Consider the following 19789-nt stretch of genomic DNA (forward strand, 5'->3'; position numbering starts at 1 on the left):
GTTTACCATTTTTACCATGGACATAAAGCCTATGAAGGGGATAATAATAATGCTAACATTTATATGGCGCTTTATACGGGTGTTTCAAAGCGCACAGGTGGGCTGACTAAAGGAAACAATGAATCCATTAAAAAAAAGCTAGACTATGCTAGTGTTGAGAACAGGTGTGTTTTGTGTGAGGATTTGATGCTCCATAAGGCTGTTCATAAATAAACAACTATAAATAGGCGAAATTGGAACTTGTACAGCCAAAACATGTTTCCATTTAGCACGCAGCATGCTTACATCAAATTGTCAGGCTTTTTGGGACGTCATCTTCAATTTGCAGTGAACGATCTTAAGAATAGGACCCCAATTACGCTCATATGATTTATGCATTAAAACTAATTCATCTACATATCAATACTGAATAAAGACTGGGCAAAGCATTGGGTGAAACTTAATAGGAGAATGTTTACATACCGATACAATCAAGATGCGAATTGGAACCTTTGCTTTCAGTTGACGTTCCATTGGGGCAGGTGACACATTCAGTAGAATAGAATTCATCTTGGTAGCTACCTATCTGGCAAGGATAGCATGGTGCTAGTCCAGAGTCTGAACTTTGGCCGGGCTGGCAAATATCTACAGAACATGATATCAATGTATGTGGAGCAATAGCAGTGTAGTTAATACAGGAAATGGCAATATTATAACAAAACAATTAAAATGATAGCATTAATTATTTACTATTATATGGGGAAAGGTAGGCAGAGGGCCTGTCCCAGGCCCCAGGGATGAAGGTAGATAACTTTATTCAAGAATCATAAAGTGCTACGGAAGTTTTATACATGATTACATTTAAATTATTTTATGTTTTTTACTATTTAACAAAACCTATAGTTTTTCTATTCTGGTGATACAATTATATTGTTATATACTTAAATTTCACTACTTTATTTCTTTTATTGGAATGACACATCATTTCAGAGAGAAAAGGAAAATAAGTGCATAACTTTGCAATGTGCATATCTAAGCACTCTATTTCCACAACAATTTGTTGCAAACAGGCTAAAATTCTGTAATGATGAAGTCATGGATAATGACTGATGGCTTGAAAATGGTAATAGTCTGGAAGTTTTTTAAATATCTTATTTATCCATAGAAATTTGTATCGCTACATCATACAATGTTCTGTTGACCCTTATTCCATCAACCGACTTCTCCCACTTCAGTCTCAACCCTATTCTCCCGACTACCATGAACACATTGCTGACATCCACATGATAAAGTTGAATTGCTACCCAAAAAGTGTAATTTGTGTTCACTCATACATTAAAGTTCAATTAAATCATTTAAGAATTATGCTTTAACAACCAAAACTGGTCCTGGTTGATCATTAATTTATCACAATGCCCTTAAGTTTGCAAGTTCCAAAGGATTTGCCTCTCAAAAACTGGCATAAATTGGAAGGCTCATTCCGGCCCAGCCTAATTGTCATACCCTTTCTTTCAATGGGCAGTGCTCACTTAAGCATGAATAGTTTTCCAATTTGTTGGTGTCATTTGAAAGCTGGCTTTATTGACTTCCATATTATGTGTTTTCTCCCAAATTGATAGTTTAATTACTTGATAGTTGGCAGCCATTTCAAGTGTATAGTTTTGGGGGGACGCACTGTACATCTTCAGCTAGATGCATATGGCTCTTACTGACTTCCTACAAATAAAGGCAAACAGTTGCAAAAAAAAAATCACATGTATGTACCTCTGCATTGGGTCATGTTCACAGATCCAACATCAAGTGTAGACTGTCCTTCAGGGCACTGTTGACATGTGAACTGGGCATGGGCGTCTTGGTAGGACCCCACTTCACACTGTAGACACTCCTGAGTTTCATTGTCATAATGAAAACCCCTTCCACATGGTACTACAAATTACAAACAAATTACTTGCATCATATTTGATATATGAATCAAAGAAATTACTACTTGTTTTTAAACAAGTAGTTTTCTATAAATATTTGTATTCAAGGGAAGATATATATCATCTGTTTTAATAGTGAAAATTGGTTTAGGAAATGTTTCATGTCCTTGTAGGAACACAAAGTTCAAATCTCATCTGTTAATCATTTATCGTGATTAGGAAAATGTTTGGATTCACTTTGCAAATAATTGTATAGAAAGGCCACAAGAATATTTGCTTAATTGTTTTTGGCATTTAATGATGCAGATGTAGATGATGATGAGGATGTTGATGATGATGTGATCATAATGATATTAATAATATTATTATCAATAATGATAATATAAGTAATAATGATGATAATAATGTATAATGATGATAACAATGTAATGATGATAATAATGTACAAGTATGGCATAATTTCCTTTGGGAATAAATTGATCCACAGTGTACCACACTCAACCTAGTTAATGAAAATAGGTACCTGCCAGAAATTAAGTTTCTTGAAACCCCTTGAAACGCGGTGTAATAGCAGTCCTGCTAAAGCCAGGGTAATTACGCTAAATTACTGCACAACTCTTAAAGAGACTTCTCATAGAGGATGTGTTAGGCTGATATTTTCCTTGTATAATTTATTATTTACATAATAACAAAATGTAGGGACAGTGATTTTCTGTTTCTAAAAATTGCCTTTTCCATTTCAGAAAATCTCAAATTCCATTTCAGCATGTCTGAAAACGGAAATTCTGCTTTCCATAGACTTTGTGTACACGAAAAAGTGACAATTCTGTTTATATAGAAAACCACTACGCAATGAGTAGCGATATCAAAATGCTAGCGCTGGTCAAAATTTGCATCTACCAATGTACTAACATCGCTTTAACCCTATCTAGGCCGGGGGGGGGGGGCCCTCGGAAGCCCCCCTCTCAACGAGTGGCGCGATATTTTTGCCGCACAAAATTGTTTGATCACGTCGCTCGCTGACTTTTTAATTTCAAGCCTTGCGCAACTTTTAAGACCAATTTTGCGTCACCCGGGTACGTGGTTCCAAAGTTACCCAATGTTATGTAAGTGCATGTCAGACCAAAAATTGCTCAAAAACGTGAATTTGTGTACAAAGTCAAAGTTAATTGTGTTTTCAACCAAAAATCATAAATGTACGATTATTTTTAGTTTTGCTGGCCTAAATGTATGTATTTTATGCTGTTTATGATCTTAGAAGAGTCCCCAACGAATTTCATAAAAAAAACAACGAAAAACAAAGGTCCAAAGAACAAAGTAATACATAAAAAATTGCAAAAACAATATAATACATAAGAAATTGATTTGATGTCACAATTTTTTTCATGTACACTTGCTAAGAACATCACAAAGAGTCTCTATGCCAAAAATTAGAACATTTGGAGCTTTATTTATGGAGATAGAGGAAAAAGTATGAATTTGCATACTAATTACGCATAAATTAGCATAATTAGGTAATAGGGATCCGCATGAAATAAATTACTAAACCAAATGTAGATTATATCCCAGACAACCTGTGTACCAATTTTCGGCGCAATTGCCTGGGAGGCCCCCCCCCCCGACATCGTTTTGAGCAGTCGACAACTTCCGCCTATCCACCAATTTGGATTTCTTAAATCACCGTAATCATTATACTATGACCGAATGCAGAGGGCAGCAACACACGGCCGTATTCTGCCTTATATGCGGACATGAGTGTAAACTAATTAAGATACGATCGAGTGATGGGGGGCTAGTGTGAAATTACGATGTGTGGATTGATTGTTGTTGCAAAGTGAGATCGTGTTTTTTCAGTTCATATTCGTATTTTGTTGAGGATTTGGGATTAATTTCTGTTGCTATTTTGTGTATTTTGAGAAAAAACATGTTTTACGTGATTTTCCATCTGACAAACCACTTTCCGTTTCAAAAGGCCGATTCCGTGAATTCCATCCATATTCCGTGGTCGTGGAAAATGCACTGTCCCTAAAAATGTCATATAAAACAAGAGTGTCGCTTGGGCAAGCACATAAATATGCCAGCCTGTAATACGAAAAATTGAGTTATTTGTCAACCAAGAAAAGTGGAAGGTGGCGACTTAATCTTTGACCTGTTGACTTCACAATTAATAGAATTCCTGGGATCCAGGCTAGTATCATACACTAAATTATATGACACTAGGTTAAGTAAAACTAAAGTTATCGCATTATTTACAAGGACTTCAGAGGGGTAAGATGAAAACCTATCACTGTGACCTTGACCTTTTGACCTAAAAATCAATAGGCTTCCTTGGATCCATGCTAGTATTATACACACCAAGTTATATGAGCCTGGGTTAATTTAAACTAAAGTTATCGCTTATGCATGGGCTTCAGAAGGGTAAGAAGAAAGCATGTCACTGTGACCTTGACCTTTCATTTGACCTAAAAATCAATAGGCTTAGAACTTGGAATCCATGCTAGTATCATACACACTAAATAATATGAAACTAGGCGAAAGTAAACTAAAATTATCACGTTACAAGGACTTCAGAACAGTAAGATAAAAACATATCACTGTGACCTTGACCTTTGACCATTTGACCTCAAATTCAATAGACTTCCTTGGATCTATGCCAGTATCATACACATCAAATTATACAAGTCTAGTTTGAGTTAACCTGAAGTTAATGCGTTCGCAAAGAAAAGTTAACGGATGGACAGACGGACACAGAGCGTGATATCCTAATACGTCCCATAGGAAGGGTGTATAGAAAGAAACTATAGTACCTTGTTATGTCAATAATAATTAAGATAATTCATAAAGAATGATCTTACCACAAAGATAATCATCATTGTTCACTGTGTATGGAGGATCGCACACCAGTTCTGCAGGGTCAAATGAGACATAAGATTTGTCTAGATCTAAAGAAACATCAGAAACTGTCGAGTTCAGGTCCAAATCACCATTTTCGACAAGGGTTTCCACAAGATTGATAATTTCATCTTCTGATTCCAAAACTGCATCAAAGGGGTCTTGATCTTCAGCGACCGTCAGATTACGTCCAACCCAAAAACTGACGGTAAACCTGATAGAGAAAATATGCGAGCACAATTACATAAATGTTTAATTGAAATGAATTGAATAGACCATCCAGAAAAACATTTGAAGGATTCATTCCTAAATTTGGCCATGTGGTTAAATAAATTTGGTTAAAATATGAATGTATTCTACCTATATTCAGAAACGTCTCTCTTCTCTATTTTCCTCACAGGGCCTTCCTTATGTCCATACTTCCTTTGTACAAGATCCCGCTTCCGTCGTTCGTTTGCTCCATCGATGGGTCCACATGTAACTACTACATTTTCCACTGCACATCCATCATTATCCGTACAGACGCTTGAAAATGCTGAAAACTGAAAGGCATTGAGGAATGCACTTGCGATCTGTAGACTGGTTTGATTGGTACCGCAGGAGCCACTATAGTAATGTACTTCACTTGGAAGGTTGATTCGATTTCCATTTCTTGATTCTATTCAAGGGGAAAATAAATTAACTTAGAATCATGGGCTCACTAGTTCTAGATTATGAACCTAACTCTGTTCAGTTGAAGAGAAAAAAAAACAATTGAAAATTGTTTCTAACCAAAAGGATTATCTGAAAACAAATTGAAATGTTATCTGATTTTAGATAATTGTAATAAATATGTTTTGTTGCATTGGGTCAAACTTCACCATAATAAATAAAACTGATTTGAATGGACATAGACAAAAATTCAAGCAAGTAGAGTAAACAATGAAAATTGCATTTAAATGAGATTTTTTTCTTCACAAAGCAATTTATCTTGGATGGTGATCAAGCGATGAAGCCAATGACATTACACTCTAAAAACAGAGAGTAAAAATTTACCCAATATGGGTAGAAAGCGATCATGCATGTTTCCTGGGTTATTTTTTGCCCCAATATTGGCCAAATGCATGTTTGACTGGGAAATTTCAATGCAACATTGCGCAAAATTTACAAAATGTTTGGTATCATTTTACCCAACAAACAAGCATGTTCCCATTTTACCCAATATGGCGTAAATTTTAGTCTACACACTCAATATTGATCAAAATACTATATAGACCTACATGTACATGTACTTAAGGCTTTCCTTTCTTACATTCTTCATAGTGTAAAATGTATTCAAAATCTGAAGAGTCTCAAACGACAAGTGTAACAAGATGGGTCTAATGAAAAAACAAAAACAATATGGATTAAATTTTATTTAGATCTACTGCTAAATATCCAGGGGCAGTAGATGGAGTTTAAGAATTTGTGGGATGTGAAATATTATTTGAAGAGTAAAAAGGAAGGGGGCAGGTTCTTAAAAAAAACATCAAAATTTCACTCACTTTAGAACAAGGGAGTAAAATATGGTGGCAGACTCACTAATTTATTTTACCCATTTCCTCTGTTTTTTCCATTCATAATTGTTCAATTTTTCAATTTGTTTTGTATTTTGTCATATCAAATATCTTTTTTTTCAAATCACCGGCTTAGAATTATATAACTTTGATGTTGTCTGATTATTGCTCTCTTAGAATAAAGTATTGGTTGGCCCTCAGTTTTAACGGGTTGTGCAACACATGCTAGGCAACAGTGTTGATTACCCTCCGATATTCAAGTGGACAGAAACCGGAAAGTATTATTTTCTATAAGGGCAGGGCCCCCTTGTAAAAAATATGATGATGGATAAATTACCTGTGCAGTCAGGTACTGTGTCATGTGGTCTCCATTGGCCAGATATATCACACACATAAAAGTCAGGGATATCCAGAGGTGATGTTGGAATGTCAAAAGCTTTGTTACAATAGATCGAGCAAAATGTGCCGCCGGACCAACCGTTACAACCCAGAGCTCCATTCACCGGGGGATCTAGGCCTTGGCAGGGAACACCTGTGAGAAAACAAAAAAAAACATTCATTTCTGATTAAAAAATGTTTCAACAATCATACAAAGAATGCTATTCATATTCTCGACCTGTTCACTCATATTTTAATTGAGACAATGAGAGACCAATGATTGAGAAAATCACAGGGGTGATGGGGTGGTGTTGTTTACTGATACATAAAGATATGTGTCTGATAAAAAGGCTTGTCATGAAATATGAAATATACTACTATTTAAAAACAAAAACATTTTATCAATATACCATGATCACTGTTGATCTGAAATATAGCTTACTTTTAACGCTTATGATGAAACTGCAGGTAGTAGTTTTAGAATTATCAAGATTTGTTGCCTTGCATTCTACCAAGTGATCCTTGTCAATAGCGAGGGTTGCCATGCCGTCCTCATAGTTGCAGGAAATATCCAAGGGGTCCCCCGTAGGTTCGGAAAATATGGGCAGATCCCAGGTGACTTCAGTTAATTGTTGGCTGGTGCTGACTTCAGTGTTGTTGGGACAGTACTCCACAACTGGGTAAAGTTCGTCTGAATTTGGAAGGAAATGTTACAAGGAAGGTCTATCTTTGAAAATTAGCAAAATCTAACTTTTTGTAAATACTTGTAAGAAAAAACTTTCTCTAACAGAAACCAGTTAGGAAACCGGGGGAAAACGTACTGCTGAATATAGCACCATTTCTGAATAACTGAATCTCATTTGTTTTGTTTTTTAAAGACTTATCCAAGGAAGAATTCTAAAAAAAGCCATATCTGGCATGAAGCTGCCCGAAGTGGATCCTATTTTCAATGAGACCCATCAGCATTATACCAAAACCCCAACTCCTTTGTCTTCTTGAACCCAACAAATGCGTTATATAATTCACATAAGCATAGTACAAGGAGGCGAAGGGTTAAATCAATTTAATCTGAGGGCTCTATCTGGTCATCTCAGCCTGGTTCGTCCAATTAACATAAAAATTTCAACTGACTGGAGCAATCACGCAGCCACATGCGAACCCCACTGGGAAAGTCCCGGTCAGCTAGGGATTATCTGAACACGGTGTGTGTTTGCGTGTATCTCACCGTGTCCAGATTATCCCCCGCTGAACGGGACATCTCAGGAGATCTGTGTGTGGCTGTGTGATTGTTCCAGCCATTCAAAATTTTGACTTCAACTTCCTGTAGCTTCTTTGTGACCAAGCCAATCACTTCAAGCATGCATTTGAAGAACATGTATGATGAACTCGGAATGAATTTGGATTCTGAAAGTCAAAATCGGCTTCAAATCGCAGCTGATGACAATGCCATTACGAGTTGAAATTGAATTTGCTTTTATTCCTACAGCGAGGCTTGAACTAGACTGAATTTTGAATTCTGAACTCTAATTGCTAAGATATAACGTCGAAAGTCTGTCTATCTGACGGTCAATCGGATCGGGCTTACCCTAGCCACTAACCCGTCTCTGTGGTCTAGTGGTTAAGGCCGGCGTTCAAAGCTGGGGGCTCGGGTTCGCTTCCCGGCAGAGACATTTTTTCGGCATCACCAATTTTTCCAAAGGGTACATAGCTCTGGGGAACCTTGATTTAAGCTACGCCTACCATTGTTCTCTTCATCCATTTCTTTACAATATTTAAATAAAAAAAGAGTTGCCAAAAAGCTTTTGTACATGTAAAGCTTTACAAATTTGTATTTCTTCTCTCATACGTGTACTGTATCAAAGCAATAGCTTTGGTCCAGCTGAGGCATGGCGGCTTGTCATTGTTCAAAACTCACCTTCACCCGACAAAGGAAAATATAATTGGTATAGTGGCGAAAATCTGTCTATCTGACGGTCAATCGGATCGGGCTTACCCTAGCCACTAACCCGTCTCTGTGGTCTAGTGGTTAAGGCACCGGCGTTCAAAGCTGGGGGCCCGGGTTCGATTCCCGGAAGAGATATTTTTTCGGCATCACCAATTTTTCCAAAGGGTAGATAGCTCTGGGGAACCTTGATTTAAGCTACGCCTACCATTGTTCTCTTCATCCATTTCTTTACAATATTTAAATAAAAAAAGAGTTGCCAAAAAGCTGTTATACATGTAAAGCTTTACAAATTATATATACATATATATATATATATATATATACATGTAATAGTTGGTGGTGACAGAATCCTCTCACATAGGCTACTGCAAATATTATTGAAATAAAAATAATGGCAGAATGCAAAAAGTGTTGTACAGAAGAGGGCATCGCTTATATGATTGAATTATCTGCTCAGGACTGTTCAATCTTATAAACCTACCCGTGCATTTATGCCATGTTGATAACACATTTAGGCAAAGTGTTGTTTAACATGTAATTGTTCTCTCTTTATTCAATTGATATTAATGAAAGAAAATGTGCAATATTCTGAATTAAACTGACTTACCTTGAACATAAATTATAAAAGAACATGATACATTATTTCCAGCCATGTCAAAGAAGGTGTAGATGAGTGTGGAGTCTTCAGTGAGGTTGTATGGGGATGCAAGATCAGATGGTAACGTTAAGACAATTAGATCACTACCGTCTACAGAATCAGTAGCTGTAGGAGGAACAAAAGTTGCTGTCACACCCCAGGCCTCGGTCCTTGTAAGAGTAAGGGGAGATGGACAGGATTTCAAGATTGGTGCGGTGATGTCTGTGAAGGATAAAACAAGAAAAGGTGTGAAGTTGGTGCGAAGTCATTGTAGAAGAATCAAATACAGTTCTCAAAAGGACATTCACTTTTGCATTTTGCTTCGTAAAGTTTATACAGGATGAACCAGTGTTTCATTTTTCACAATTAACGTGCCTTCAAAAAGTGCCCTTGGCAATATGCAGTTCATGGTCTGGAACTAAACTGTATTGCCGTACAAATTTAAAAGGCCTGAATTCACAAAGGTGGTTTTGAAAACCCAAGGATGAGTCCATGGTTTATGCAGGTTTGCTGTATAAATTACGTTTATTTTACCGCGTATATTAAAAAATCCAATGCTGATGCATGCTTTTGTGACATTGCGCTAAATTGCCATGGTTTTCCACGCTATTTTATTCATGAGTCCACTCTTCAAACAGTTTTTGATACACGCGCCCGACACGCGCTAAATTAAGCTTCATTTATATAGGAAATCTCCATAAACCAGATTCAACCGTTTGTTTTCAAAACCACCTTTTTGAATTCCGGCCATGTCTCTCCGCTTGACTGTACACCTCCATGATTCGTCGACCACCTCTCGCTCAAGTAACTAAGAAACTAAACGGGTCTGAATTGGGGTCATTTGGGAGACTGGTATAGGCCAGCAACTGTGCACAGATCATATGAAGCAAATGGGTATTCAATATAACAACCCTTCTAGTTCATAGATTAATTAAAAGTTTGTTTTTGACTTGAAGGGCATCATTTTGAAGGGAGAAAACTAGAACCACACTGCATTTCTTCCAAACAACTGGAATGCCTCTGGCAATTTTGCGGTTTATGCGATTCAATATAACAGCAATGCTGACACTAAAACAACTACTGAATATTAAAGAATGCCACTCATATGATAACAAGATACTATTTTCATTTAACTTTGACCTTTATCGTGTGACCTGAAACCCATGCAAGATACTTGATTGCTCTTATTTCTCAGTTTCATTAACTAAATTCATGGCAATTGAACAAATACCACCGATATGGCTTTTGACATAAATTACATTTGACCTGGTAACGTGGCCCAAAACCCAGGCAGGATGTTCAGTAATACTTGATTATCCTTACGTCCCAGTTTCATAAACTAGTTCAATACACTTTCTAAGTTATAAGAACATTTTAAAGAACTTAACCTTAGATTAAGATTTCAATGTCGACAGCCCTGCCGCCATTGGAAGAGCAGTGCCTATAGCCTCAGTCTAGCTTCTATGCAGTCATGACAAAAAGCAATAAACTTTCTAGATATTCAAGTCCTGCTACTTTTCGTTTACTTCTCACCTATCCCATAGTACTGTCTGTATTGCAAAGATCCCTCCCATCCCAATAAAGACAATTAAGAAGGATATATAATACTAAAAAGTTAAAGTTTTGATGAATCCCAATTACCTCAATCTTTTAACTATACTGTATAATTGTAGTATAATTATATTACATAATGCACCTAGTCGATTACAAATCCATATGAATGTTTCCTTAACAAACCCAGAATAGCCTAGACAGGAAACCTTCAGTTCCTATAATAGAATCCTTAGAACATGAAAATAATTTCTAATTGCCTGAATGATCCCCTATACCTATACATGCATGTCCCAGAACCCTTGCTAGCCCTTTCAACACAGGCAAGAAAAATTACAACTGAAGAAAAAAAACAATGCAGCTAATAACTTCTCAATAGATCAAATACTCACTTTATGATAATTAAGGCAAAATGGTTTTCAGAATACCTGTTTAAAAAGTCTAACCTTTACATGCAAAATCTTCCGATGAACTGTTAATGAATCTGCTCCATTGACCATTATCTTCACAAACGATGGGCAGCCCATTACCTTGTAGATCTCTACCAGTTGGGCAATATGGTGTGCACATTATCCTTGCATTGACAGGTACAGGGCCAGCACACAACGGTGGATTGATGTTGACATGTTCAGGCAGTTCTAAAGGATCACACTGGATTGCTAATTAACAAGAACAGCAAATAAAACTCATGTTCAAGTGCTAATAGGTGCTAGGCCATCAAAAATTGTGACGCTTCATGCTGTTGTTCAGCCATAGCAGGTCTACAAATACAACATGCTTGTCAATGAATGATCTGTTTCAACTTTGATTCGGTGATCACATTTTGAGCAATACGTTTTTTCAGCAACATAGATAATCTGTCTTCCCGCAAATAGAAGATTGTTAACTTTGTGGGTCACCTCCTTTTTCCTGGCTACATTACTTTTGCAATACAGAGGGTGTTTCACAAAGATTAGAGCGGTACTTAAATACCTAGTTGCGTGTAGTATAAAAGACATCACCGCATTGGTGAGATTATGAGAAGTGGACGCATACTACTGCGTTTCGATCAATGAGATTGCACATTGCATATCATGTACTTGTCAGTATTTAAGTGTGAATTAAGTCATACTTAAATCTTTGTGAAACATCCCCCGAACGTTGTTCTTAAATTGGGACTATAACACTAAACGTTATCATTAAGGCAAAAACAATTACTAATACAGGTAGTCTAAAACTGTTCACATATGTAATCTGTTTTCAATTTATTTTCATAATGATCAATGAGGTATATCCAAACTGTCACATACTGATATGACAATGTGGGCAGTATCTACTCAAAGAAAATTAAGTTTTGAATGTAGCACTATTTCCACTGTTTAAAAACACATAAACATTGTCAGACAAGATCTTGCCGCAAATAGAATGACTTCCAAATAGATATTGGGCAACAATCTCAAAAATTTATAATCTGGCCCCTATATCAACAAATGAATTAGTTCAAATTAGCAAAGGCAAAATATTGTTGTAACAAAACATCATACCCTATCATAATATTCAGGAGAAAAATCTTTTTGAATGTTTATAGTCTAAAAAATTGGTACCAAAAATATGGTCAAGTGATTATAGCAATCAACTCATATCAATTCTCCAGTTTGAAACCAATCTTAGACATTTATCTCCACTTTAACCGAAAATACCCATAAGTAATTGCTGTCATCTATAAGGTCAACCACTATGGCTGAATAACTTTAGACGTTGAATGCTAATATGTAATTTGTTATACCAGCTTAGCGTTAATGCAACAGAAAGCTGTTCTGCCAAGTTCCTTCTGGAGTTATTTTATCAGAAATAGAAATAGAAACCACCTAGTCTGTATTATCTAGTGGATCCATGCCTAAGGTATAAACAATAATAGTTCAAATTATTATTGCAATGTTAGAGAGTCAAAAGGGGCCTAAGCTTTCGATCCCAGCAGAATCTTTGTCGGAGGCAAAATGACAAACATATCAAGTGGAAGAACGATCATATAGATCACAGACTTGCAACAGCAACACTAGAAACAAGGAGACAAAAAGGGCATTAGAGAGTTGTGATGACCAATCAGGTTAGAGAAGGGGATGAAAGCAAAGGATTAGGCAGACACAAAGGTAAGTTATTGTAAGTAAGGCCAGGGAAAGACCTTAAGCTATGAGGGATTAAGATAACTGGGCAGGCAACATCAAACAGGATCTGGAACAAAACAGTGATAGGGGGGTATGAGGAAGAGATGAATAACAACAGAATTAGTGAGAGGTGGGTCAAACAGGTTACAAAGTAAGGCATAATAAACTGGTGCATAAGAGGGGGGGGGGGGGGGGAGAAAAAAAGGAAAAGAATGGGGAACAACTGATAATGTGCAAAAGAAATACAGTATAAGTATATATGATAAAGCATTATACAAACTAAGAGATGAAAATAAGTGTAAATATATATCTATAAGTATATATGTATACAAAAATAAATATAAAAAACACAATACTATATAGTAGAAATAAAACATTTATATATGAAAAAGGAGAAGCATATTGCCTATTAACAACGGTAAAGCAAATATAGAAGATTAGCTAGGTTGTATGAGAGGGGGAATGTGTGTGAAGAAACTATAGTATACATGTAACTAAGAAAATAAATATGTAGTACATCTAAAAGAGGTGAGTGGAGAAAAGAAAAGAAAATATTTATTATATCCCCTGAATGTGGGAAGCAACTAGCACATCAATGATGTGGAGCTCATCCGGCATCGCAACACAATTTTAATTTCAGCCCAGTTGACACTGTAGTGAATTATATTGGTGACATAAATTGAGGATATAGAATTGAAATTGATGAAGAAATGACATAGAAGATTTTTTTGTGGTCTATGAATAAATTTCATTTGAATTAAGTATTAATTATTATCTAGTCAAAGTTTCTTAACTCTGTGTAAAACCTTGGTGAACCTAATGTAGCTCTCAGATGGAACAAAAATAACCAAAGTCAATCAACAAATAAGTAAGCAATTTTTGTGAGTTTTGAAAATATATGAATAAATAGCAGATTCAATGAGTTTCAAAATTCTATGTTTAAATTTTGTATCACCACCTCGAGCTATCATATAAAGCAAACAAAACTGAAATTGATCAAGAAATGAAGAAGAAAAAACATTTTTTGTGATTTATGAATAAATTTTTCATAAATTAGAATAAATAATTTTCCAGAAAAAATTTTGTGTACAAGTTTGGTGAACCTCATGCAGCTCTACCAGATGGAAGAAAAAAATCAAAATCTGTCAACAAATAAAGAAGAGGAATTTTCTGTGATTTATGAATACATTTTGCATAAATTAGCATTAATAATTTTCTACTGAAAATTTTCAAAATTCTGTGTAGAAGTTTGGTGGGCCTCATGAAGTTCTACCGGATGGAAGAAAAAATATCAAAATCTGTCAACAAATAAAGAAGAAAAGGCATTTTCTGTGATTTCTGAATAAATTTCGCATAAATTAGCATAAGTAATTTTCTACTGAAAATTTCAAAAATCTGTGTAGAAGTTTGGTGAACCTCAGAAAGTTCTACAAGATGGAAGAAGAAAAAAAGTAAAAATCGGTCAACAATTGAAGAAGAAAAAGCATTTTATGTGAAATTTTAAAAATCTGAATAAATTGGCATAAAAATTGTTCTGGTCAAAATTTCAAAATTCTGTGTACAAGATTGGTGAACCTCATGAAGCTCTACCAGATGGAAGCAAAAAATTCAAAATCGGTCAACAAATAAAGAAGAAGCATTTTATGTGAATTTTTTAAAATATGCATAAATTAATTTCGCATGAATTAGCATAAAAATTGTTCTGGTCAAAATTTCAAAATTCTGTGTAGAAGTTTGGTGAACCTCATGAAGCTCTACCGGATGGAAGCAAAAAAAATCAAAACAAATAAAGAAGAAGTAGCATTTTTTGTGAATTTTGAAAAATGCGCATAAATTAGCATATTTAATAAATTTCAAAATTCTGTGTAGAAGTTTTGAATGCCCCACATAGTGCTATCATATAAAGCAAACAGAATTGAAATCGGACTTGAAATGGCAAAGTAGTAGCATTTTGAAATTGTGGACGGACGACAGACGATGGTCGACGGACGACAGACGACGGACGGCATAAGCTCATCTTGCCCTTCGGGCCGGATGAGCTAAAAATTGAAGCTGAGCTTATATGAGATATGGGAGGAATGTAGAGGAAGAAACTACAATATAACTAATGTAAAAAAGCTGAGGGGGAATATATATATATATATATATATATATATATATATTGAAAGTGGATACATTTTACATTTTAAAAGAACTGATTATAATGATATCCATTCCAAGCACTTGTGAGTAGGAAATTATTCTGCAAGAACTTTTGTTTTGAATTATGTAATCTCTACAAAGAAAATATCATTACGAACCATATTTACCTTCACATGTAGGTGTCGTTTCTGCATTCCAGCTTGTTTTAGAGCCATCATACTCACACGTGACCTTACTAGACCCTATCAGCTGGTAGCCATAAGAGCAAGCTATATTGCACTCGGCACCCCAAATGGTTTCACAGGCACCAACAAATTCAGCGAACGGCGGAAGCCAATATTGACGGCATCTGTGAACTTTTTTTATTAGGATTCAAAAAAAAAATCAACGGAACACATGTCATAGGAATATACATACCTATTTGGCTTATCAATCATACTAAACATGATAATCATCATAATAACCCATTCATGTATAATCATTAATACTTGGATAATCAATATGAGGTCTTTACAGCATGAACAAAAATCAACATTAAGTAAGAAATTAAGATCCAGGGGTGGTATTCTGGAACTTTGTCATAACTTTTGTCATAAATTTTGTCATTTCTCCCCGAGATATGACACCGCTATGATTGTCGCAAATCGGTATTCTGAACATTGTCTTTTCCCTGTCATATCTCTCAAAGTTCCCGCCCATCTTTTCGGAAGCGAACCAATCAAAATCATCGTTAGTTCCCAGTTGGAGCCCTTCTAGCCAATAGGAAAGCCCCGTGGCAGGTAGGGCGTATCCCCAAAACAGTTGCTGGCATCGCGCAACTACGCGTATATTGATGCGCTTAATTACAAAGAGAGACAGGGAGCTGTGAAGGATTTTAGAGAAGTAGAAAGTAAGGAAAACAGAGAAAAAAAGGAGGAATAAATATGTAGGGCCTAACTAATTGTAGCATGAAAAAATGATTTTGAAAATTGTCATGGAAGATGAGTGAAACTAATACCATAATCGAATCTAAATAATATAATTATTTGCTTGACATTCAGTCGGCAGGGTATCGGGATATTTGGTACTAAAAGATATGACAAAATTTATGACTGCTACCCCCTGTCATAACTTTTGCTTGTATAAAACGATTACGCGCATTTAAAGCCGCGTATTTTAGGTGCGCGCTAAAGAGAAGAGACAAAATTTATGACAATTTTTGTGACAAAAGTTATGACATCCACCAGAATACCGATTTTGTCATATCTCTGAGATAAGATAAAATATGGAGAAAAGACAATGTTCAGAATACCGCCCCTGGTTAAGATCATGAAATTGAAGAATTTATAAATAAGAGTAGCAGAGATATGACTTTATTCCCATTATTCACTAGTATGAGGACAAAATGAAGAAGCAACACATTCAAAGCGTGTCAAACCTTATTCCTTTTAAACATTTGTTGGCATTGTGTACACAAATGACACTTTTTAAGAAATGCATTGTGCTGTAGGTATACACTGTTTATACTAGGGCAGTTTTTAATATGGCTATTCAAGGACATCTTAACAGTGTACTTTCTATCCAAAGATATGACCAATCTTACGATCATTCGCTTGGACACACTAACTTACTTTGCACTTCGATGTCAAATGTACACACTCTGCTATTCCCTGTGGCATCCGAGGCAGCACATCTCACCTGGTAGTCACCTTCCGCCATAGGGCCTTGGTCCTTGTCACACGAAATAGTGGGTTCTTCCCCACTATTGTCTGTAGCTGAAACATTCCAGGACACGTTAGCATGCGTTTCCCCCCTTGGAGGATTGAAAGTCAGGTATTGGGGACACTGAGAGAACGATGGGCTCAGTATGTCTGTAAGAGGAATAAATAGAAATAGATTTACTCTCAATAGAAGCTTCTTCAACCACAATTTGTCAATATAAAAATCATGTAAAATTGCACTTTACAAAAAACAGTTCAGTGTCATTTGGTATGGACAATCACAGGAGTGGTTAACAGTAAATCATGTGTGAGTCTTTAAAGAACTGAGGAAAGTGGATAAAGTTAGAAGTAGACTGAAGAGGCACGGAAGTGAAAGTTGTGAAAGTAGATTATTCTTTTCTGAAATTGGCCGGTGTAGTTCTTAAAAGGACTTTAAACCAAAAAAATACGAGGCTTGAGTTGGAGAGATGAGTCAGGTGAAAGCTAGCTTGTGTCGGCGAGTGGAATTGCAGAGCAGGAGTTGAGCAGGAAAGAAGACTCAACGTGTCGAGCAGGTTGACTGTCCATCTTTAGGAGACGTTAACCTTCCAGAGTAAGTGTATGCTGTTGTACATTAGGAAAGTCATTTTTGTTTATGAGAAATCATTTTTTGGTTAAAAAATTAGTGATTATTAATGTCAATAAATATTATCAAATCTCACTGATTTGACGATCAAGTTATTTTCAGAACCACCTAATTGGTGACAGCTAACTTTACTTTCACATCTTTATGAATTTAATGCTATTCAAGTTTTCAGATTGAGAAAATAAAACACACACTCTTTAAGTGTCATGCATGAATGGATAAATCCTTGCCATCATCCATAATACCAGTTTTGCAAGGATTAGGAGTATAGAGCCTTGCATGTTATTTGATTTTCTATTGCTGTGGCAAGAATCAGAATCTAAGGTTAAGAGTGAATTCTTTTATAAAGACTTACCTTTGCATGTTGTAAACGTTGTGTTGCCTGGAGCCCACTTGCCATTTCCGAGGCATGACAACAAAGAGAAGTTTGGAAGAGAAAGCTGGTATCCTTCTTGATTGCATGATACAACGCACGACTGGCCAAAAACAGGATCGACGGCACAATTTTCTGGTGCAACCGAAGACCCATGTGGAATATCCAAGGCTGCACATAATGTAGCTAAACAAAACCGACACTAACTTTGTGATTATGCATGAAAGTAGGGCCTAAGTAAAGATATATCTTAAGAATTAGTAATCAGTAAACCTATTTCTACATACATGTATGATCATAGATAATTATGCCAATTTACCATTTACAAGTTTACATTACGGAAAGGGAATCTGATTTAATTCAGGTCAGTGAACAATATAAGAAACTGTCAGTAAAGAAAGCACAATAGAATACTCCGGGGGGGGTTCACAAAGATTTAAGTATGACTTATGTCACACTTAAATGCTGACGTGTATCTGATATGCAACGCGCAATCTTATTGATCAATACGCAGTAGTGCGCGTCCTCTTTGCATGATCTGACGCAATGCAGTCAAGCCTTTTATACCTCACGCAACTAGGCACTTAAGTGCAAATCTAAGTCATACTTAAATCTTTGTGTAACACCCCCCTGATCATTCGCTGCCAAACAGTGAGAACCTGGTTTTCATGGCATTTTACATCAATAAATGGACAGAAAAAAAAACGGTGCTACTAAAAATACACAGACAACGAAAATCAAACAAACACAAAATAACCTTGCACATAGGAACTGAAAGACACCAGTATCCAGTTGCATATAATCTACTATTATGTTAATATTCAGTATTTACTTCCCTTAAAACCTGAATATGGTTGTTGAACATTTTTTACCAAGGAAGTTACCATTGGAGGGTGAGTTTTCATAATGGTAAATATTATGGAACACATTCGTTTGGACATACCTCTGCAAGTGAAATTATTACTTGTCCATGTTCCATCTGCTTGGCACAAAGAGCCACTTTCGCCAATCCCTTCAAAACCATACACACAGTAGAAGAAACATTGTGTGCCATAAACTTCAACGCTTGGTGGGTTGTTGATGCAGCCAGATTTTACAGCATTTTGAGGGGTCATCAGTGCAGGACAGGTCTTTGCTGCAATTAACAGGTGCAGTAAAAAATGAGAGTAAAATGATTGTAGTCAATGTATCATCTACTGTCTCAAAGGAAAGGTTCAGATAATTAACCCTAATGAAATATGTGTATTGCATTAGAATATAAACTTTGTGTTCAAACGTTTACTCCTGGAACTGTTGGATACTACATGTATAATTTCAAACTCCTTATTTTACAAACCTTGGCACACTGGTTCATCACCGGTCCAACTTGCAGGCCCATGATTGCCACTCAGTTCACAAGTTCTTCTTTCAGATCCTTCAAGTTCATATCCTTCATTACACATGTAGGAACATTCAGATCCATACACAGGGCTAACACTACAGTTGATAATAGATCCATGGAAAGGAGCTTGAAGCCGAGGACATCGAAACACTGGAAACACACATATAGAAGGGGAAAATAGGCATGAAGAATGAGTCCATTGGTTTGATCGAACTCCCTTTCATGTAGAACAGACGATCTAGGGCCTATCTTTCTCTTGTGTTTTTTTTTCTTCAAATTCTGTATAGTAACATGCAATTCAAATTTTTAAAGACCCCTGACATGCTTGGGGATCATTTCAGCTTGAGCACCAAGCGCTAATTGCCAAGCATACTTGTTTGACGTTTTCATCCTCCTGTATACGTGTTTATACACTCTAAAAAAAACAAGGGCTAATTTAGCTCTCAAAGAGTGTGTACAGTGCTGACTTGCCAAGTTCAAATTTGAATGAGTACAATCAGCACTCTGAAGTGCAGTCACTATACACGCTCTTTAAGAGCTAAATTAGCTCTTCGTTTTATAGAGTGTACATTTTTACAGGTCAAC

At 36.2% G+C, this 19789-nt stretch overlaps 1 protein-coding gene across 2 annotated transcripts in view; it reads right to left on the bottom strand.

The window, feature by feature from the left end:
• LOC121426117 (sushi, von Willebrand factor type A, EGF and pentraxin domain-containing protein 1-like) overlaps positions 1 to 19789 on the bottom strand; it is an 80227-nt gene that overhangs the window by 41247 nt on the left and 19191 nt on the right. For both annotated transcript variants that reach the window (XM_041622286.1, XM_041622285.1), the window contains exons 14-26: positions 19160 to 19354; positions 18767 to 18958; positions 17806 to 18009; positions 16736 to 16975; positions 15293 to 15481; positions 11286 to 11498; positions 9259 to 9510; positions 7149 to 7397; positions 6666 to 6860; positions 5154 to 5451; positions 4757 to 5007; positions 1744 to 1905; positions 463 to 624 (exon numbers count right to left, since the gene is read on the bottom strand). In XM_041622286.1, coding sequence (XP_041478220.1) covers positions 463 to 624; positions 1744 to 1905; positions 4757 to 5007; positions 5154 to 5451; positions 6666 to 6860; positions 7149 to 7397; positions 9259 to 9510; positions 11286 to 11498; positions 15293 to 15481; positions 16736 to 16975; positions 17806 to 18009; positions 18767 to 18958; positions 19160 to 19354 — 2802 coding nt within the window. The remainder of the gene's footprint in view (positions 1 to 462; positions 625 to 1743; positions 1906 to 4756; positions 5008 to 5153; positions 5452 to 6665; positions 6861 to 7148; positions 7398 to 9258; positions 9511 to 11285; positions 11499 to 15292; positions 15482 to 16735; positions 16976 to 17805; positions 18010 to 18766; positions 18959 to 19159; positions 19355 to 19789) is intronic.

The sequence above is a fragment of the Lytechinus variegatus genome, chromosome 13 (genome assembly GCF_018143015.1).
Source record: "Lytechinus variegatus isolate NC3 chromosome 13, Lvar_3.0, whole genome shotgun sequence".
Taxonomy (NCBI): Eukaryota; Metazoa; Echinodermata; class Echinoidea; order Temnopleuroida; family Toxopneustidae; genus Lytechinus; species Lytechinus variegatus.